Source organism: Panthera pardus, unplaced genomic scaffold (genome assembly GCF_024362965.1).
Source record: "Panthera pardus isolate Hobbes unplaced genomic scaffold, ASM2436296v1 HiC_scaffold_6, whole genome shotgun sequence".
Lineage (NCBI taxonomy): Eukaryota > Metazoa > Chordata > Mammalia > Carnivora > Felidae > Panthera > Panthera pardus.
In genome coordinates, this window is record NW_026526991.1 from 11,709,082 (window position 1) to 11,729,822 (window position 20,741).

The window sequence follows — 20,741 nt, forward strand, 5'->3', positions numbered from 1 at the left end:
TGCACGTTATTTGTTTCTCCAGGCTGGCAAACTGGACCCCCACCTGGTGCTGGATCAGCTGCGCTGCAACGGGGTTCTGGAAGGCATCCGCATCTGCCGCCAGGGCTTTCCCAACAGGGTGGTCTTCCAGGAGTTCCGGCAGCGGTGAGCCTCGGCCGGGAGGCTGCGTCTCCGGGGGCAGGGCACCCGGGCCAGGGAGCGGTGTCCCCGTCCACGGAGAGCTGAGGTCCGGCCCGCTCCCGCTCCTTCTCTGTGCCGCCCTCTGTGTGAGAAGGGATTTTTATTCCTAGTGATTGGGAGGCTTTGCTGCTGTTGGAGGAACCGGGAAGAGAAATTCAAAAGGAATCAGCCGGAGACTGGGGTGTTAGAGGAACTGTGTAGAAAAATGGAGATTGCAGAGCGCTGCAGCCTCTGGCCGTGCGCACAGAGAGGGGCGTTGATGACACCGTCCTGTTTGCCTCACGACTGCGTTCAGTGCCAGCCCTGTTTCTGGGGCCATCCCACGCGTTCGAGGCCCTGCGGCACCCGGGGGGAGAAGGGGAGCGCGGCCTTCCCGGGTTAGAGATGCGGACAGTGGGCAGTTAGCAATCGGGGAGCCCAAGCTAAAGCTCGCCCTCGAGTGGCAGAAACAGTCCAACGTGAGTTTCCATTCACTTTCTGGAAAACACGCAGGCGGCCTTTCTGTGCCGTTAGGCTAAGAAAAGAGCGGGGTGGGATTTGCCAAATGTCTTCCTTCCTCGGGAGACCGTGGGGGAGAGAAGCCTAGCTGTGCTGCCCGTAGGGCCCGTCCTCCTCTCTCCGTGCGCCCCAGGCCACGTGGAATCCAGGCAAGGGTCCAGTGCAAGCATGGCTGACCAGGCTGCTCTTTTTCGCTCAGATACGAGATCCTGACACCAAACTCCATTCCTAAGGGCTTCATGGACGGGAAGCAGGCGTGTGTGCTCATGGTGAGTACGGCTGCCACCTGCGCCTCCCTCTGGGGGTGGGCCCTCGGGCGGGAGGGTGCCCGTGTGCCCGGACAAGTGCCCCTCTCACCCGATGACGCCTGTGCTCCGTGGTCCTGCTCTTGCTCTGGTCCTGATCCTGCCAGGCGCTCCGAGCGGGGGACCAGGGCGGTGTAGAGGACACCGGTGCTCCAGCCATGGCAGGGCTCTGACGTAGGAGGGGCTCTCCCTTCTTCTGGGGCACATTCTCGCGCTTTCTTGCTCATATCTCCTCTGATCGTCACGCCCAGTGTGGTCAGCAGAGGGCGCTTCCCCACCAGGGGAGCAGGCCCGGAGCACTGCAGCTGTCCCAACCTGCGCAGTCCATGCTTCCGGACGTTTCCTCTCGGCCCCTAGAGCAGTGCCTGATGTGCATTGGGCACTCTGAACTCTGCCGGGATGAAGGACGGCCTGTGGCGATGCCAGCCAAGCCGGGGCCCGATCCCACTCTGTCGTACTTCCTACTTTGTGGGCGTCCTGCTGTTCCCGATGGTCCAGGGTTAGCGGCCACTGCCTTTGGTCTCCTTTACTGGGCATTCTTCCCAAAGAGGAGGGAGGATGGGCTAGGGCGTTGGCAGAAAGAGAAGAGGGAAGAAGGAATCCAACGCCGACTGTGTGGGAGACTCTGCGTCAGGGAGGGAGAGGGAGGTGGGGTAGGAGGGAGGAAACCGTTCCCCACTGTCCCGCGCTCACCAGCCCCACCCCGTGGGACAGAAGGCGTGATCGGTGGAGGGTGTCTGGGCCACCCTTTCTCCAGGAGACTCAGTTAGTGGCTGTCCAGGTTAAAGGCCCCTCCTTCAGGTGCAGGCAGGGAAGATACCCACGCTGGCTCTGGCCCAGCCTCCCCTTCCTCCGGGATGACCGGGGCGTCTGTGGGCCCCGAAGCTCCCTCGGACCTGACTCCGCCCACTGCAGGCTCTGCCTTTTCAGAGCTAGTGCAGAACCCTCCTCTCCCAGGAAGACAGGCGGCCCCTTGCCGGTGGGTTAACGAGAGAGCCTTGTGCCGCACCGAAACCACTCGGTGATGGTACTAGCCGCTGAGATCTGTTCCTTACCCAGTACGTGTGGCCCCAGGCTGAGCACTTTGCTCTCCTTTCAGTTCCCGCAGCTGTCCTGGGGAGGAGGCACTATGACTTGCTTTCTTTGTTCACTGCTTAAAAAAAAAAAAAAAAAAAAAAAATTAAAGCCTTATACCCATCTTCTAGCTGAGGGAGGGTGGGTTCCCAGAGGCTAAAGCCCCAGGCACCCAGTCAGCGTCTGTGCCGGGCTTGGCCTGAACTGGAGCGTGTCCTAGTCCTGGGTGAGGAGGTTGACGACGCTCAGCCAGCTCTCTCTGAGGGCAGCGCGGCTGGGCATTGGTAGTCTGTGATCGCGGTGTGCGGGGGCGGGAGGTCGAAGGAGAGGTCTTCAGGTCCCTTTAACGTCCAGGTTCTGTGTCTTTCTGCCGTCTCATGCGTCACTGCGCCGTGTGTGGGAAGCCACCTGCCCCTCCTCCCGGCATCCTCCGAGCCCGCCTTCTCTGGCCCCGGGGCCGCACAGGCCGCCCAGCGGAGAAGCGGCCGCTGGCAGACAGCCTCTCGGGGACAGACCACTGGCTCTCCGCGTTGCTCTGAGGGCCCCGTGGTGGCACGTGGTGAACGGCCTGCTCCGCTCCCGTCTAGATCAAAGCCTTGGAGCTGGACAGCAACCTGTACCGCATCGGCCAGAGTAAGGTCTTCTTCCGGGCCGGCGTGCTGGCCCACCTGGAGGAGGAGCGGGACCTGAAGATCACCGACGTCATCATCGGGTTCCAGGCCTGCTGCAGAGGCTACCTGGCCAGGAAGTAAGTCCTTAGAGGGGCCCGCCTCCGCCCAGCCTGCCTGTGCGCGGGCCCTTCGCAGCCTTCCTGCTGCACAGGGGACTGTTGGGAACTGGTGGCCTGGGATGCCCTGACGCCAGTCGGAGGTCCAAGGGATGCCCACGTGGAGCTCCCTGCTCCCTGCCTTCTGAGTTTATGTCTGAGGTTTTAGGTGACGGGCTGGGAAGGGGGTGACTCTGTGCTCGGATTTGCCTGTCCCAAACAGTCCTGTTTGCAAGTTCCTCTTGTGGGGATGATGCCCGGAACCTGGTCGTCCCCAGAGTCCCCTGTGCTCCCGGGGCCCGGAGACTGTCCTTGGGTCCAGAGCAGCTCCTTTGAGAGTCGGGCTCACGTGCTGCAGGACAGTGGGTGTGGGAGCTGCACGTTAGTCTCCTGACCGGGTCTGTGCTGAAGGACGTACATTCCACGTGAGCTGTGAGCACTGGGGGACAGAACAGGGGTTTGTGGTATCGGACCCACGGAGCCTTCATTTATCCAGAAGCCCCCGGTCGACACCTTGAGCCCCCCTTTGTAGGACGTCAGCTGCTGACGTTTTCCTGCCAATCAGAAGCCCCCGGTAGCAGGTGGCAGGAGGGTGGGACGCTAAAGTCAGTACATGTCCTCAGCCACCGGCCGTCACACTTGACTCGGACCTAGTTAGCTCGCGAGGGACTTTCACCCCTCGAACCCACTTCTCCCTTGGTGAAGGAGGGCGGTCGGGGTCCTTGTCGCCCTCTGTGGGGTCACCCACAGGACTCAGCGCCAAGGCCGGGCCTCTTCGCTACACTCCTGTCCAGAGGTCTGCGGTCCCCCACCCTGACCGCGTCTCTCCACCCAGGGCCTTCGCCAAGCGGCAACAGCAGCTGACGGCCATGAAGGTCCTGCAGAGGAACTGCGCCGCCTACCTGAAGCTGCGGAACTGGCAGTGGTGGCGGCTCTTCACCAAGGTGGGTTCTGGAAGGCGGCCCCACCTCCCCGTGGCCCGGTGGGCGCTCTGCCGGCCCCAGCTGCGGCAGAGGGGGACAGCGACCTCACGCCGGCCTCTGTGCGGGACTCACAGCCCCAGGGGTGGCTCCCTGACCGCGTGAGCCCGAGGCGGCCCTGCCCCGCCCGGTCTGGAGTGTGCAAGCCGTGTCGTGCCTGGTACACGCGGCCCAGCCTGCCGTCGGGCTCAGAGCAGCTCCCGAGGTGTGACGGCCCTGCGTGCTGCCCGCGCTGTGCCCCCAAGCGGCCGCGGGGCAGTGGGTCAGAATCCGCACGCAGTCGTTCACCGGCTTTGTTTTTAACGTTTTATTTATTTATTGGGGGGGGGGGGGCGGGGTTGAGGGGCAGAGAGGGAGAGAGAATCCCAAGCAGGCTCTGTGACGCAGGGCTCAATCTCACAAACCATGAGATCATGACCTGACCCGAAATCAAGGGTCCAGCGACGCTCACTCAATGCAGTCACGCGGGGGCCCCTCAGCTGCTTTTGTTTGTAAAAAATAGCCTAAAGAAGAGAATAAAAGCTCATGTGTAATCCCTTCAACCCCAAGCCAACATCAGTATTAAGTACATGTCTCAATATTTATTCCCGCTATCTTTTCTCCCTTAAGTCTTTGCTCAGTAAGCCATATGCATTCTTACCCAGCTGAGCTCTGATTTCTGTAGACAATCTTGTGTTTTATATTTTCCATTTAGAATTCCTTCACGAGCATCATTTTTTAAAAGTTAGCATGTTGTGGGGCACCTGGGTGGCTCAGTCGGTTGGGTGGCCAACTTCGGCTCAGGTCATGATCTCGCGGTCCGTGGGTTCGAGCCCCGCGTCGGGCTCTGTGCTGACAGCTCAGAGCCTGGAGCCTGTTTCAAATTCTGTGTCTCCCTCTCTCTGACCCTCCCCTGCTCATGCCCTGTCTCTCTCTCTTAAAGGTAAATGTTAAAAAAATTTTTTTTAAGTTAGCACGTTGTTCCCTGGAAATGTGTCGTATTTTACCTGGTTACTTTCCCCACGGTGTCTCTTCAGCTCATTCCCAGTTTCTCACCGTTGTAAACAATGCCGTCCTGAACACCTTCCTGCATACATGGGGGCCGTTTCCCTGACGTGTAATTAGTGGGGCAGAGGCCTGTGGCACACAGCACCGAGTTGATCCCCAGAAAGCTCGTGTGTGTTTGCACCTCCTTCCCGTCAGTCTCAGCAGCTTGCGTGGGCGCAGGTGAGGGGAAGGCCTCATGTTTTGGCCGTGCCCCCGTCTCCCCTTCTAGGTCAAGCCGCTGCTGCAGGTGAGCCGGCAGGAGGAGGAGATGATGGCCAAGGAGGAGGAGTTGGTGAAGGTCCGCGAGAAGCAGCTGGCTGCTGAGAACAGGCTCACGGAGATGGAGACACTCCAGTCCCAGGTCGGTATCTGCAGGCTTCGCCCCGGCGGTTCGCGCGGCCGCTCCCGGTGCTGCCACCTGCTGGCCACCAGTAGGCGGGGCATGTTTGGGGTTTAAGGAGATGTCAACGGTCACTGTCAAGCAGCGTTCGTGAGAGACGAACCGTTCGGGGTCCTGTGAGGTAGGGAGGGCCCCCCCGCCAGATGGGAGGTTCCTGAGTGTTAGGTTAGCCTCTCTGAGCCGGCATCCTGGGGTTCGCCATGGCCAGCTCATGGAGCAGCGGTGAAGGATAAAGAACACAATATTTAGGAAGCTCCAGGGAGCCGAAGCAGCCTCCACCCCCCCCCAACGTGGGAGCCGAGCGAGACAGCACCTGGCCCCGAGTGGCCCGAGGAGGTCGCAGGGGGCTCACGTGTTCCGCGTGCTCCCCGCAGCTCATGGCGGAGAAGTTACAGCTGCAGGAGCAGCTCCAGGCGGAAACGGAACTGTGTGCCGAGGCGGAGGAGCTGCGGGCCCGCCTGACCGCCAAGAAGCAGGAGCTGGAAGAGATCTGCCATGACCTGGAGGCCAGGGTGGAGGAGGAGGAGGAGCGCTGCCAGCACCTGCAGGCCGAGAAGAAGAAAATGCAGCAGAACATCCAGGTAGAGGAGGGGGCGGGGCCGGACGCCGGAAATGGGGCGGCGGGGGACGGGACCGGAGGCAACGCGGAGGCCGCCTGAGCTGCCCGCGGGGCCTCGGGCCCGTCTGGTTTCCCTGCCCCGGTCCTCGCCGCGGCCAGCCTGAGTGGCCGGGGCGATCGGCTCGGCCTCGCTCGTGGCGGCACCGCAGAACGAGGGGCCACGCGACCGGACCGGGCCTCTCGTCCCCGTACCCCAGTTTTACAGACAGGACCCCCACGAGCGGGGGGCGGGCCGCGCGGCCCGCCACCCCTCACGGTCTCCCCGGCTCCGTGGTAGGAACTGGAGGAGCAGCTGGAGGAGGAGGAGAGCGCCCGCCAGAAGCTGCAGCTGGAGAAGGTGACCACCGAGGCCAAGCTCAAGAAGCTGGAAGAAGACCAGATCATCATGGAGGACCAGAACTGCAAGCTGGCCAAGGTGAGGCCCCGAGCGTGGAGACGCGGGGCCGCGGAGAGCGAGCGGCCGGGCGCAGGCGGCTCGAGGCCCGCGGCCTCCTCCCCCTGCCTGTGGCGCTGCGGCTTCTGCTGGGTCACGGTCACAGCTCCTCTTCCGGGGTGTCCGCATTCTCTGGGAGCCAGCGTCCTGTTCAAAGGGATGTTTCTCACAGTGGAGTGGGGCCCAGGGGGAAGGTTTGGCCTCTGTTCTCAGGCTCTTGGCCGGCTCCCGAGACTCGTATCCGAGGGGTTTCGCACCTCAGTCACCAGCGGGCTCTCCGCACCTTGGTGGCTCAGTGTTGTGGGGCGGGTGCCCTCTGTCAGCCATCTCCAGGGTGGTGGCTGTTTCTCTCAGAGCCAAGTCGGGTCCCTGTCAGAGTCTGCCAGTGAGCGGATCAAAGCCCAGAGGTGTGTCACAGAAGGAAGGACGGGGGGCAGAATGTCATCCTCGATCCCCAGAGCGGGGACTGAGGAGTTGAAGGGGCAGGATGCCTGCCTGCAGACTCTGACACGAGACCAAGATGCATGCTGAACGATGGCGCTTGCTGGGTGGGTCACCTTCGTGGGGCGCCTTGCTGACGTTAGGACCCTAGTGGTGGCCACATAGTAGAAAGCCAGGACAGCAGCCAGGGCTGTGTGGGAACACAAGTAAGGGGGGGGGGGGGTCACGGCCCACCTAGTGGATGAGTGTGGGGCACAGAGGGCGGTGTCACTGTGTGTGAATCCCCTTGGTGATGCTAGCTGCCACCTGGACGCCGTTCTAACCCAAGCCCAGAGGGGTGACACAGGTCCAGGAAGGCCTTGGGCACCCACATTTGTAGACCCTAAGGAAGCTTATCCGGCCCTTTCAGGGGCGCTAGTGACCTTTCAAAATTACCCTCTGATCCAGGAACTCCTAGTGAATCAAGTAGTTAAGGCCTGCCCCTTCGTCCAATTCTAAATTGCCGGGCGGGTCATAGTTTGAAGGAGAGCTGAAGCGTTCTGTGCTCAACTAACTTTAAGCTCTGACCCACCCTCGCCCCCACAGGAAAAGAAGCTTCTGGAAGACAGAATAGCGGAATTTACCACCAACCTCATGGAAGAGGAGGAGAAATCCAAGAGCCTTGCCAAACTCAAGAACAAACACGAGGCGATGATCACCGACCTGGAAGGTGAGAGGGCGGTGGGCGGGAGCTGACGGACCCGGGGACCAGGCCCCCCGCCTCCAGGGCCAGCCTGGGCCTCACTCTTGTGCTGGTCTCACGTTCGTGTGTGCAGGCAGGCTCGCAGTCTGCAACTCCCAGCCACCGCTCTGAAAGCCTAGGGACAACTCTGTCTCTACGGGAGCCTGGGCCTCCAGGCACTGGCTGGGCTGGGGAGGGGTGTCCCCAAAGTGAGGAGCTCTCGAGAGAACGATTCGGCGTCTCTCCGTTGTCGCGTGCCGTGAGCTGCACAAGACTGACTTCCTACGAGGTTCTGGGTGCGACCCTCGCTCTGCCACTTTACCAGCTGTGTCATCCTGTCGGCCTCGTTTCTCTTCCCGCCAAGGGGGACACGGTGAACGGGCGGCCATGGGGACTGAACTCAACCACACAGAGACACGCTGTGTATGCTCTGCTGGACAGGTGCCGTGAGAGGCCGTTGCTTGACGTGGGGCAGGGTGACAATCGTGCCTTTGCCTCCCTGGGTCCCTGGAGGAGGACAGGGTAGATAGAACACAGGTCTGTGTCTGTCTGTGGACTTCTCACCCCTGCGTCTGGAGAGGCGTGGACGGCAGAGGGAGAGGGGAGAGGGCACCATGGGGGTGCTGTGAGCTTGTGCCAGAAACCCCAGCTCCCTTGGTGGAGACTCAGGGCAGCCCGGCCTGTCTGGGGTGCTTGTTGATGCCCCCTGGATGTAGGGCCCACACCAGCCAGGTTGACCTGCAGGAGGGCTTTCCCGCCCCCCCCCCCCCCCCCCGCCCCGTCACATTTGTATGGGACGAGGCGAGTCAGACCGGCAAGGGGAAGCGAGGTGCTGACAGAGGTCTCCCCCCACGGACTCCCTGCCTCAGCCCGGAACAGTCTGAAACACTCAGCTGAAACTACACATCCAGGTGTAGGAGGGTACAGCCCCCAGGGCAGGTGCACACAGAGAGGGTCTGGTTAGTTGGACACTGCTGAGTGTTAAAGATGTGGAGCAGTCCAAACGCGCGCGCGCACACACACACACACACACACACACACACACACACACACACGGCTGGTGGGAGCATAAACTGGTAGGCGGCCTTGATCCATCTGGCGTTGCCTGGTGAGGTAGAAGCTTCACGTGCCCACAACCAACCCAACGTTCCCGGCCCTGTGCGCTGGGGGTCCCGGGCAGGAGCGCTCCCGGCAGCACCATTCTGGGGGCACACAGGGAACAAACCCCGAATGCCCGTCAGTTGTAGGACAAATAGACGAGCTGTGGTATGTTCACACAACGGAACATTCTGGTCCATGTGGATCCATTGCAGTGACACTTCGCTTGCCAAATCTCAAGGTCACGATATCGAGTGACAAAGGCAAGTCGAGGAATAAAAGTCGCTAACCCTTAGTGAGCACTGACCCTGGGCTAGGAGCTGTCGTAAGTGTAGAGACTGACGCTCACGAGCCTTGCAATGTAATGAGGCAGATTGTCTCATTGTCCTTATTATTCGGATGACACATGACAAAGCTGAGGGATTACCTGAGTGACGTCCTAGTGGAAATTGTAAAGCCAGACATTGGACCGCGAATCCCGTATACCGACTGTAAACTTCATACAGGACGTTCCCGTGTAATTTAGGTTCATGAAAAATTAAACATACTTTTTAGGGACACAGACGTGGTACAGCCTTAAAAACAAGGGAACTGTGAACACAGTCTTCAGGGAGAGTAGGTCCCCAGTGGGGAGGTCAGCAGGGTCGGGAGGGGGGGTGGGCCTGGACCTGGCAGCTCGCGGTGTCTTCATCCAGGCGTTGGGTACGAGTGTCTGCGTGCGGTGATCCTTCAAGGTTCACGTATGGTACGGAACAAACACTCAGTATTTTATGTAAAAAATGGAAAACAAAGACGGAAAAATCAGCAGGCGCTGAGGGCTGTGTCGGGTCTCCCCGCGCTTCCTCCCCAGAGCGCCTCCGGAGGGAGGAGAAGCAGCGTCAGGAGCTGGAGAAGACCCGCCGGAAGCTGGAGGGAGACTCCACCGACCTCAACGACCAGATCGCCGAGCTGCAGGCCCAGATCGCCGAGCTCAAGATGCAGCTGGCCAAGAAAGAGGAGGAGCTACAGGCCGCGCTGGCCAGGTGAGGGCAGCGACCCCCCCCCCCCCGCCCCCGCGCCTCCCAACCCTGTCATCTTGGAGCCACTGCGCTGCAAGACCTGTCCTGTCTGCTAAAAGTTACGAGTGTGGCCTCTAAAAGTCATCTGCTACGTCACACAACCACCACAGGCCTTCCCTGTCTTGCATTTTAAACTTACTGGCTACAGGCGTGCTTTAAAAAAAAAAAAAAAAAAAGCTTTGTTTTATAGCAGTTTTAAATTCACAACAAAATTGAGCAGAAGGTGCACAGAAATCCCATAGGCCCCTCCTCCCATGGCCTCCCCCACTGTCACGTCCCAGGCCAGGGTGGCACATTTGTTCCAATTCTTGGAACCTGCACTGCCATGTGATTATCCCTCACAGATTGTCTACGGCAGCCTTTGTGTTTTTACTCAGTTGCTGTCATGACGGGCTGTAACATTTTATTCCCTTTTCAAGTGTTTTCGTTTTAACACTTAATCTTTATTTATTTTTATGTTTGGAGCATTGAGTTATGTTTGGAAAATGAAGTGATTCTTCTGTGAGGTTTTCTAGGTCTCAAAGTGGTTTTGCTCCTAAACCTGCTGGAAGCTCCCAATGTTGTTTTTGCGGAGAGGAGCGCCTAAGAGCCATGGTTATGACTTCCAGAAGCGGCTTCCGCTGCTCCTCTCCAAAGCCTGTTCTGCGGACCCTGCTCCCCGAGGCAGAAGGGACCTCCTCCTGATGTCCGTGCTCTCTTTGGCAGAGTGGAGGAGGAAGCCACCCAGAAGAACATGGCCCTGAAGAAGATTCGGGAGCTGGAATCACAGATTTCCGAACTCCAGGAAGACCTGGAATCTGAGCGCGCTTCCAGGAATAAAGCTGAGAAGCAGAAGCGGGACCTCGGGGAGGAGCTGGAGGCTCTGAAAACGGAACTGGAGGACACTCTGGACTCCACGGCAGCCCAGCAGGAGCTCAGGTGTGCCACGAGGCCAAGGAGCCGAGTCACCGGGGGCGGGGGCGGGTGGCAGGGAGAGGGAGGCCGGGAAGGGGGGCGGGCGGCACTAGAAGGCAGAGAGGATAATGCCCCCTCGGCAGCTCCTCCCTAGGGTGTTGAAAAATCTGGCTTGGAGTTCAGGGCGGGCTTTAAGGCTGAAAGGGCACAGATTTCTCTACAAGGTGGGACCGCGAGCCCGTGCTGGAAGATGCACAGCCGAGGAAGGAGGCGCCTGGGCAGCAAGGCTGGGGCGGCCGCCGCCCCTTGCCGGCATATCTGCAACCAGGGAAGAAGAGCCCCGGGCGGCATGCCCAGGCCTGGCCTCCATCCTGAGGGTGCTTCTCTCCAGGTCCAAACGCGAACAGGAAGTGAACATCCTGAAGAAGACCCTCGAGGAAGAGGCCAAGACCCACGAGGCGCAGATCCAGGAGATGAGGCAGAAGCACTCACAGGCTGTGGAAGAGCTGGCTGAGCAGCTAGAGCAGACGAAGCGAGTGCGTGGGTGGTGCCAGGCTGCTGGGGGGGCCAATCCGAGACTGAGGGCGGTGCCGGGCTGCTGGCGGGGGCCAGTCCGAGACTGAGGGCGGTGCCGGGCTGCTGGCGGGGGCCAATCCGAGACTTGAGGGCGGTGCCGGGCTGCTGGCGGGGGCCAATCCGAGACTGAGGGCGGTGCCGGGCTGCTGGCGGGGGCCATTCTGCGACTGAGGGCGGTGCCGGGGTGCTGGCCAGGGAGGCCATCCTGGAGACTGCTGCCACTCGCTAGGGCCGAGCCTACAGAGAAGAGCCTGTTTGCCTCAGTTTCCCCATTTGTAACGATAGTCTGTCTCATGCAAATACATGACAGGTGGGGCTGACGGCGTGTAGAACAGGTGAACAATAAGGGGTCAGTAAGTTGTTCAAAAATTAGCATCACTGGTATTTTGTTCAGGACCCCATCAGGCCAGAAAGCCTCAAGGGATTGGAGTGGCCTGGTGCTGAAGCCTTAGGGTTTTCTGTGGAGCACCTTCAGCGGTCAGCTGGATCTTGGTGGGAAGCCCTGGGCTGCTCACCGCGCTAGTCTTGGGCAGGTGGCTGGGCCAGGCAGTTTGTCTAGACACGTTCTGAGTGCTGTGGCTCCCAGCGCCAAGCCACTCTTGCCGGCAGCCTGAGAATATTCTGAGGCCTGTGTGTTGTTCTCAGAAACACGCGGTGTCCACCGGCATCCCTTCTGGGGGAGCCTTTCCCTGCCCTTCAGTTTTTCTCACCTGGCACGCCTTCAAGTTCATACAGCTCCCCTCGAACTTGTCTGTGACCCTGCAGCCAGCTCAGCACAGAGTAGAATGGCGTGTGCAGTTGAGTCTGTAAACGCCACTCTCATATCTTTTAGAAGATGTTTACGTTATTACCCGGAAGATCAAATTTCAAAGAGGCTTTACTGGAAGCCTGACTGAGCAGTTATAATTTCCCTCATCTTATGATAATGTCGCCAAAGTCGTGGTAGATGAGCTGTGAAAACACCTCACGCTTGAACGTCCCCTCTGCCCGGTGAGGGAGGCTGGCAGGGATCGTTTCAGAGGGGAGGGCACATGCCAAACACCCCGTCCATCTGAGCGATGAGGATGGACCCGGCTTGGCTTTCTGAGCCCACACCTCTTGCCTGCACGCCATCCCCTGAACTTGGCCCGTGTCTTTGCTGCAGGGGCGGCAGGTTCTGTCTCTGGACCTGGTGGATCCCCCGGTGCCGTTAGGAAGACCAGCCTCACGCCGGGGCACCGACGCCCCTTGGCACATCTTTGCCTTTGTCCCCACCAGGTGAAAGCCAACCTGGAGAAGGCGAAGCAGACCCTGGAGAACGAGCGAGGGGAGCTGGCCAACGAGGTGAAGGTCCTGCTGCAGGGCAAAGGGGACTCCGAGCATAAGCGGAAGAAAGTGGAGGCCCAGCTGCAGGAGCTGCAGGTGAAGTTCAACGAGGGAGAGCGAGTGCGCACGGAGCTGGCCGACAAGGTCACCAAGCTGCAGGTGAGGCCTCCGCTGGGACCCGGGCCTGGGCAGGGGTGCCTTCGACAGCAGCTCAGGTCCACCTTGGCCTGAGAGCCGAGGTGGGGCCAGAGCAGTCACGGTCCCTGTCCCTTGTCTCTTCCGTCCCCGTGCAGGTTGAGCTGGACAACGTGACCGGTCTCCTCACCCAGTCTGACAGCAAGTCCAGCAAACTCACCAAGGACTTCTCTGCTCTGGAGTCACAGCTGCAGGACACACAGGTAAGGTGGCGGCCGGTCCCTGCCCCGGACCTTTCCTGGGAGGACGCTGAGCCCCTGCGGCATCGGCTGCCCCGGTTCATCTGATGAGCCGCCCTCCCCTGTATCCACGGGGTCTCTGGGTCCTCCTGGCGCCCCCAGCTGTCCCCCGAATCAGAGGGACCAGCTCCTCCATCCTGCCGAGGGTGTGGGGCCCGGGAGGCTCTGACTCGGCGCCTCCTGAGCCCGTGCCCCCCGCTCGTCCTCGGTGTAGGAGCTGCTGCAGGAGGAGAACCGGCAGAAGCTGGGCCTGAGCACCAAGCTGAAGCAGATGGAAGATGAGAAGAACTCCTTCAAGGAGCAGCTGGAAGAGGAGGAGGAGGCCAAGCGGAACCTGGAGAAGCAGATCGCCACCCTCCACGCCCAGGTTCAGTGCCGGCTCCCCCTCCGTGCCCCGGGCCGCACGGATGACCCAGGGAAACTGGCTGGATTCTGCAGGCTTGGGGGGTGGGGGGTGGGGGGGGGGTTTCCGGCGGGGCACCCGCCTGCACATTTGGACCCTCAGGCCCGTCCCGAGCCGGGCGCCCTCCCTCGGGGAGCTCCCACCCTCCCCGGCCCGAGCTCTTAGCCAGGGGGACCCAGGCAGAACTCAGGGATCCGTGAACTTGGCTAGAGGCGACGTCACATCTGTCTGGCCACCAATCTGGCTGACGTTTAGCGTTTTCTTCCGTTAGGAACACAGGCAGTAAGGCATGACCGCAGCGGTGCTGGGGTTCGATAGAAACTGCCGGTCACCGCGTCGGAGCTGAGGCAGGGCTTTGGGGGTGTCCTCGTGCTCCCCGCCACTTCAGGAGCTGGTATTACACGTGCTACTAGGGCAGCACGTGGGTTACTGTATCACGGCTTAAAAAAGCACGCGGTAACCGCATTTTTCCGTATCGGTTTACTTGGTGATCCTATACATCTTATGCGTGTTAAAGCATCGTTCTAAGAGGGACGCCATAGTCTTTTTCTAGACTATCAAAGCGCCCACAACCAGAACTAGGTCAAGAGCCCCGTTCTACATCCTGTCTTGGGACTTCAGTGTGCTGGGCCAGGAGACCCGCCCCACCTCCTCGGGGTGGGCCCGGAGCCCGTGTGACAGTCTGGGTGGGAGCAGCTGTCAAGTACGGGGCGGCAGCTGTGTCTCCCGGAGCAGGGAGGGGCTGTGGGACGGGTGTCTGTGGCACTCCTGCCTCCCGCAGACTGTGTCCGTGGGGAGAGGCCGATGGAGAAGCCTCCCCTCTGGTCCGTCTCTGTAAAATAAGGCTTGGTGTTCGTCACGACTGGGAGGCCTCCCCCTGGCCTGCCCACTCTAGGCAGAGGCCCTCTGCGGAAACCCCGTTTCTCTCGCCCCGGCGGAAGAGGGGCATCCCCGTGCCTGGGCCTCCGTCCATGAGGTAGCAGGCAAGCCGCCGTCCCGGGCACGGGGCGGCTACCTCCCTAAGTCTGTGCTCCCGTCCAGATGACGGACGTGAAGAAGAAAATGGAGGACGGCGTGGGGTGCCTGGAGATAGCGGAGGAAGCCAAGAGGAAGCTCCAGAAGGACCTAGAGGGGCTGAGCCAGCGCTACGAGGAGAAGGCGGCCGCCTATGACAAGCTGGAGAAGACGAAGACGCGGCTACAGCAGGAGCTGGACGACCTGCTCGTGGACCTGGATCACCAGCGCCAGACCGCCTCCAACCTGGAGAAGAAGCAGAAGAAGTTCGACCAGGTACGTGCCGCACGGCATGGCCTCGCGTGCGAGGGCCTCAGTGGTCCCCCTCGGGGAGGGCGTCTCTTCCCCTTTCCGGTTCCTTACATCTTTCAAATGGCCTATGATGAGCCCCTTTTACAATGAGTGGGGATGTTTTTTCTTTTTGAGTAAACTCTGCCCCCGACGTGGGGCTCGAACTCATGATCCCAAGATCAAGAGTCACGTGTCTTACCGACTGAGCCAGCCGGGTGCCCCTGTTGTTTAGGGTTTTTATTTATGTGTCATACCTCTGTCTCCTTCCAAATACTCTGAGGCAGCTTACAGAGACACAGACGGTGGGATAGGATAGAAAAACAGTAAGTCCGGCGTCGGCCCAACCGGCCGGCTACGGCCCTGCACTTGTTGCCGTGGGCAAAAGTGCGTTAGACCTTGCCACGTTCCCTCACGTGCCGGTGTCTCCGGCTGCTTTCGTGGTTTCACAGAGTCCTGCAGCGTCTCACGCATTCATCGTCTGGCCCTTTAAGGAGCGGGTCGGGGACAAAGAGGTGTTGGGGCAGAGGGAACAGGAAGGTGGGGAAATAAGGTCTGGCCGCGGGTGGGCCCACGTGGAGGGTGGACACCGGAAACTTGAACTTGCCTGGGCATCCTTCATGAGGGGCACAGGTGGGATCTGGGCCTCTCAGCGGCCAGACCGACATCCTTTTTAGGGGAAGCACCGACCGGTTGTTGAGGAGAGCAGAGCCTTTTCTGGTTCTGAGAGGGGAAGGTGTCCCGTGGGTTCCCACGGAAGGGGCACCATGGGACCTGCAGGACCACGATTAGTAAATGGTCAACGCTGCAAGCAGACTTCAGAGCGCACTGGCAGAGGTGATCTCTGCCCGCCTCTGGTTCCGAGGACACCCCGCATGGCACGCGCCACGCTCAGAAGCGGTGGCCTGTGCCTGCTCTTCGCGGTCCCCTCCCCTCGGACCAGCGCCTGGGGCCCTCATCCCCCGAGGAGTTCGGGTCCGTGTGCTTTGCCCGCCTGAGGTCCGCACGCTCACGGTGACCACCTCTCCCCCAGCTGCTGGCCGAGGAGAAGACCATCTCTGCCAAGTACGCGGAGGAGCGCGACCGGGCGGAGGCGGAGGCCCGGGAGAAGGAGACCAAGGCGCTGTCGCTGGCCCGGGCCCTGGAGGAGGCCATGGAGCAGAAGGCAGAGCTGGAGCGGCTCAACAAGCAGTTCCGCACGGAGATGGAGGACCTCATGAGTTCCAAGGACGACGTCGGCAAGAGCGTGAGCACCGAGCTGGTGGCCGGCCTGTGCGGCGGGGGGGGGGGGTAGGGCTGAGCGGACACCGAGGCCAGAGGCCTCATCCCTCCGCTTCTGATGTGGCCCCCTTGGGGCGGGGGGCAGGTCCACGAGCTGGAGAAGTCCAAGCGGGCCCTGGAGCAGCAGGTGGAGGAGATGAAGACCCAGCTGGAGGAGCTGGAGGACGAGCTGCAGGCCACCGAGGACGCCAAGCTGCGGCTCGAGGTCAACCTGCAGGCCATGAAGGCCCAGTTCGAGCGGGACCTGCAGGGCCGCGACGAGCAGAGCGAGGAGAAGAAGAAGCAGCTGGTCAGACAGGTGCGGACGCCCCTCCCACTGCCCTTGCCCCCGGGCAGAGGTGGGCAGGGGCGCCCCCCTCGTCCCCCAGTTTCCGGTCGGCTTCCTTTCTCCTTCCTCTCCCCGGGCTGTCTTGGGCTCCTTGTCCACCCCTCCCACGTCCTTGCGTTCCAGCCCTCTGTCACCGGGGTCAGGGACCCTCTCGGTCAGTAATCGTCCTTGGCCGCAAGTAGCCCCCCCCCCCCCCCCCCCCCCCCCCCCCCCGGGCACGGAGTGGAGCAGGGCTTGGGGGCTGGTGCAGCCGCCCGAACCGCCCTCCCGTCCCCCAGGTGCGGGAGGTGGAGGCAGAGCTGGAGGACGAGAAGAAGCAGCGCTCGATGGCGGTGGCCGCTCGGAAGAAGCTGGAGATGGACCTGAAAGACCTGGAGGCCCACGTCGACTCAGCCAACAAGAACCGGGACGAGGCCATCAAGCAGCTGCGGAAGCTGCAGGTGAGGTCAGGCCGGGCCACGCTGGGCGCGGCTGCCCCCGCGGCTCTGGCCTCGCAGGGGTCTGGGACACTAGTGGGGCGCTGCTGAGTGCCGAGGGGCACCGCCTTCCCCTCTCTGAGGAAGGACCCGCGTGCCCTTAGCCCCATCTCACGGGTGGGGACTCAGACCCAGGGGTCAAGCGGAAGCAAAACAGAAGCAAACTTGCATTAAGATCGTAGGCTTTGCGCCCATTAAACAAAGAAACCCCCGTAAACCTGGAAACTCAATGACGTTAGGAAAGTAGTCACCTGGTGGCAGATTTCCAGAGTAAACCAGATCTGGCCCACGTAACCACCCAATCCAGCCTTGGGGGACGGCGATGGGAGGTTCCGACCTGAGCACGGAACCCTACATGCAGCACAGAGCACAGAACACATACTTGGAGAGTTCTCACCAGTGATTAAAGTTCACAAGTTTTACTCGCTTACATGTTTTTAATTTTAATTTTATTCAAAAAAATTTTTCATGTTTATTTTTGAGAGAGAGAGAGAGGGAGACACAGAATCTGAAGCATGCTCCCAGGCTCTGAGCTGTCAGCACAGAGCCCGATGTGGGGCTCAAACTCAGGAACTGGGAGATCATGACCTGAGCCAAAGTCCGACGCTTAACTGACTGAGCCAGCTGGGCGCCCCTTAATTTTATTCTTATGATAAATTCAGTGTGGTTAACGTACAGAGTTATGTTAGTTTCAGGTATATGATATAGTGATTCAGCACTTCTGTATGTAACTCAGTGTTGATCAAGATAAGTGTTAAAGAGGGGCACCTGGGTGGCTCAGTCAGTTGGGCGTCCGACTTCAGCTCGGGTCACGATCTCGCGGTTTGTGGGTTCGAGCCCCGCATCGGGCTCTGTGCTGACAGCTCGGAGCCTGGAGCCTGCTTTGGATTCTGTGTCTCCTTCTCTCTCTGCCCCTCCCCCGCTCAAGCTTTGTCTCTGTCTCTCTCAAAAATAAACGTTAAAAAAAATTTTTTTTTAAATAAGTGTTAAAGATAATAAATCGTAAAAAACATCCTTGAGAAGCCACATCACACCCAGAAAACCAGCAACAGGAAGACCAAATTCGGTGTCGGTGGGCGAGGTCGTAGGGCCCAGATGCTCTCGTTGCTGGTGGTGGTTCCATCTGGTACCATCTGGCCTGGAGAATCCCAAATTGGGATTTATCTGCAGAAAGGGAAAAAGGAAACAGAAAAAAGACAAAACAAAACCCTATTTGACCAAGATCTTTAGAGTTTAAATCACAGGAGAAGAACAGAGGAAATGGGTTTCTACCTCTGGTCGGGGCTGACCTGGCAGGTGGGCATTGACCTAGAGCAGTGGGTGGCACGGGGGGACAGCTCCAGAGCGCCAGACTCGAGTCCACAGGAAGTCGTGGAAGGCGAAACCCAGACAGCAGCTCGAACTAATGTGTAACCAGTGACTAACACTGCCAAAACCATGCCCTGTAACCGTAGTGCTCACCAAAGTGTAAAAAGAACACAGGGTAAAGAGACATTTGTCCTTATCGCCTTGCCCTTTCGCTGTTGAGTTGGTTAAATGTGGCGTCAGGCCGAGAACCAGCCTCCGGTGCCTGTGGGTAGGGTGTCCGTGCACGGGGTGGGGGGGCTGGCAGCTGTGGCGGTGGGTGCCAAGCCTCCCTTGCCCACCACAGGCCCAGATGAAGGACTACATACGGGAGCTGGAAGACACGCGCACCTCCCGCGAGGAGATCCTGGCACAGGCCAAGGAGAACGAGAAGAAGCTAAAGAGTATGGAGGCCGAGATGATCCAGCTGCAGGAGGTGGGCAGGCCGCGAGGATGGCACTGAGGGGTCGCTGCCCTCTGGCCAGCAGCAGAGGGCCTCCGCCCAGACAGCCTGGGCACCCCCCCCCCCCGCCCCCCTCCCGGGCGCTGCTGGCCAGGAACTAGCCCAACTCTGGCAATGGGGTGGGGGTGGTTTTTGCTTTATGAAGGAAATCCCCGAGGGGTTTCGTTAAGCAGCAAGGCTCCCTCGTGTGAGTAAAACGTGCATGTGAATTAAATTGTCACCATTTGGGGCCAGCTCCCTTGCATGAGATGAGGCTTGGTGGTAATCGTCGCCTCCTGCTGGGAGTTGGCACCTGGAAGGAGGGTCCTTCTCCAGCGCTGGTGCGCGGCATGCCCCCCACCCCCCAGCCTTGTCGGTCACACGCAAGGGGCATATTGTGAAAGGCTTCCATCGGCCCTAGGCAGTCTCCTGTACCGTGAGCCGACTGGCTGCCCGGTGCCCCTACCCGGGCCCGGTGTCCAGTCTCACCTGAGGGCTGTGCTCTTCTGCCTGGGCCTGGGCTGATCCCTCCCTCTGAGGTCACATGTGGGTCTCTGTTGAGGCTTTCAGAGCCCCCAGCTCACCTGGCATTCAGAGCCCCTATGCTCTCACCCTGATTAAATCCCTGCCTTATCCCCCCGACTTCTGGTCTCCCCAGAACACAGAGGAACCAGCGTATCCATTAGGGCAGGACGGTTTTTTATTTCCATCCCCAGCATATGGCTTGGTTCCTAACACTTACACGTAGGGGCTTTGCAAACACGTGGTACCTAAGCTATGGTCTGAGAGGAAGGAATCAGCCCTGTGAGTTAGAGAGGCTCATGAGGAAGGGCTTCGTGGAGGAGGCAGGCCTGGGGGGTGGGGGGGGAGTCGAGAGGAAGGGCCAGGATTCCGGGAGCGTGGCGCTTGCAGAGTATCAGGAAAGGGAAGGGGGGCTCTCGGGGCTCTGGGCTGCCCCAGGGGGTCACCGTCTGGGTCCCCGTGGCAGGAACTGGCAGCGGCCGAGCGTGCGAAGCGCCAGGCCCAGCAGGAGCGGGACGAGCTGGCCGACGAGATTGCCAACAGCAGCGGCAAAGGGTGAGCTGTGGCATGGCGTGTTCGGCTGGGGGCTGGGGGTGTCCCGCCTCTGGGACAGGCCCCTTCTCACTCCTCCCTGCCCTCGCCCAGAGCCCTGGCCTTGGAGGAGAAGCGGCGCCTGGAGGCCCGCATCGCCCAGCTGGAGGAGGAGCTGGAGGAGGAGCAGGGCAACACGGAGCTGGTGAACGACCGGCTGAAGAAGGCGAACCTGCAGGTGGGCAGGGGCCGGGGCTGCGCGGGCACTCCTTCCAGACAAGGCTCCGCTCCTCCCAGACGGCGGCTGGCGGAAGCTGAGCGCTCGCGGTGCTTAGGGGAGCACGTCCTGGACCCTGGCTCTGGAGGAGCTCCCTTTCCTGGGAAGACCCAGAGCTTGCCGGCCCCGGGGCCTGGTGTTATCAGGGGCCCCTCGGGACCCAGCGGCCTCACGTGTGCCCCAGCCAGGGTCCCCAGCCTTCCTCGGGTCACGGGCCCTCCTTCCCGCAGATCGACCAGATCAACACCGACCTGAACCTCGAGCGCAGCCACGCCCAGAAAAACGAGAATGCGCGGCAGCAGCTGGAGCGCCAGAACAAGGAGCTCAAGGTCAAGTTGCAGGAGATGGAGGGCACTGTCAAGTCCAAATACAAGGCTTCCATCGCCGCCCTCGAGGCCAAGATCGCACAGCTGGAGGAGCAGCTGGACAACGAGACCAAGTAGGTGCCCCTGCTCGGCTCCTGCAGCGACCCGCGGGGGCCTCACGGGGCCGGGGTCAGGGCCCGAGGGCCACCTCCACGGCGGGAGTTTTGACAGCTGTCTGGGGGCTGACTCAGACGCAGGTGGGGGTTCCTGTGGGCTCAGCAAGACTGAGGCTTCTTTGGAGGTACTGGGGGGGGGTCACACTGGGCCCCACATCTCAATTCCCCTTTACTGCCTGCACATCTGCTCTTTGGACTATGTCACCTCCCTCCCTGAGCCTGTTTCCTCATCTGTGAAACGGGGCTGGTCACAGCGCCTCCCTTAGGGGACCTGGGGTGTTCGGTGGAGGTGGCCCGCCTCGGCCTCAGGGCCTCCCTGGGGAGGAAATGCCCACGAGGCCCCAGAACAGGTTGTCCAGCTGGTGGCGTGTGGCTGGACCCTCGAAGGGAGGGTCACTGAGCCGCCGCGTCTGTGCCTCGCAGGGAGCGCCAGGCGGCCTGCAAGCAGGTGCGTCGGGCCGAGAAGAAGCTCAAGGACGTGTTGCTGCAGGTGGATGACGAGCGGAGGAACGCCGAGCAGTTCAAGGACCAGGTGTGTTTGCGCGC

The 20,741-nt window shown here is 60.7% G+C and overlaps 1 protein-coding gene across 1 annotated transcript in view; it reads left to right on the forward strand.

The window, feature by feature from the left end:
• The window catches only part of MYH9 (myosin heavy chain 9), a 92,619-nt gene that overhangs the window by 68,803 nt on the left and 3,075 nt on the right, over positions 1-20,741 (forward strand). Inside the window, 23 exon segments of the mRNA XM_053895544.1 lie at positions 23-144; positions 878-947; positions 2,645-2,805; positions 3,659-3,767; positions 5,059-5,190; positions 5,604-5,810; positions 6,126-6,263; positions 7,308-7,431; positions 9,392-9,563; positions 10,305-10,517; positions 10,885-11,029; positions 12,327-12,533; positions 12,668-12,772; positions 13,023-13,175; positions 14,253-14,501; positions 15,547-15,759; positions 15,880-16,092; positions 16,401-16,562; positions 18,250-18,378; positions 19,373-19,461; positions 19,552-19,675; positions 19,945-20,153; positions 20,619-20,727. Of these exon segments, the coding sequence (XP_053751519.1) occupies positions 23-144; positions 878-947; positions 2,645-2,805; positions 3,659-3,767; positions 5,059-5,190; positions 5,604-5,810; positions 6,126-6,263; positions 7,308-7,431; positions 9,392-9,563; positions 10,305-10,517; positions 10,885-11,029; positions 12,327-12,533; positions 12,668-12,772; positions 13,023-13,175; positions 14,253-14,501; positions 15,547-15,759; positions 15,880-16,092; positions 16,401-16,562; positions 18,250-18,378; positions 19,373-19,461; positions 19,552-19,675; positions 19,945-20,153; positions 20,619-20,727 (3,555 nt within the window).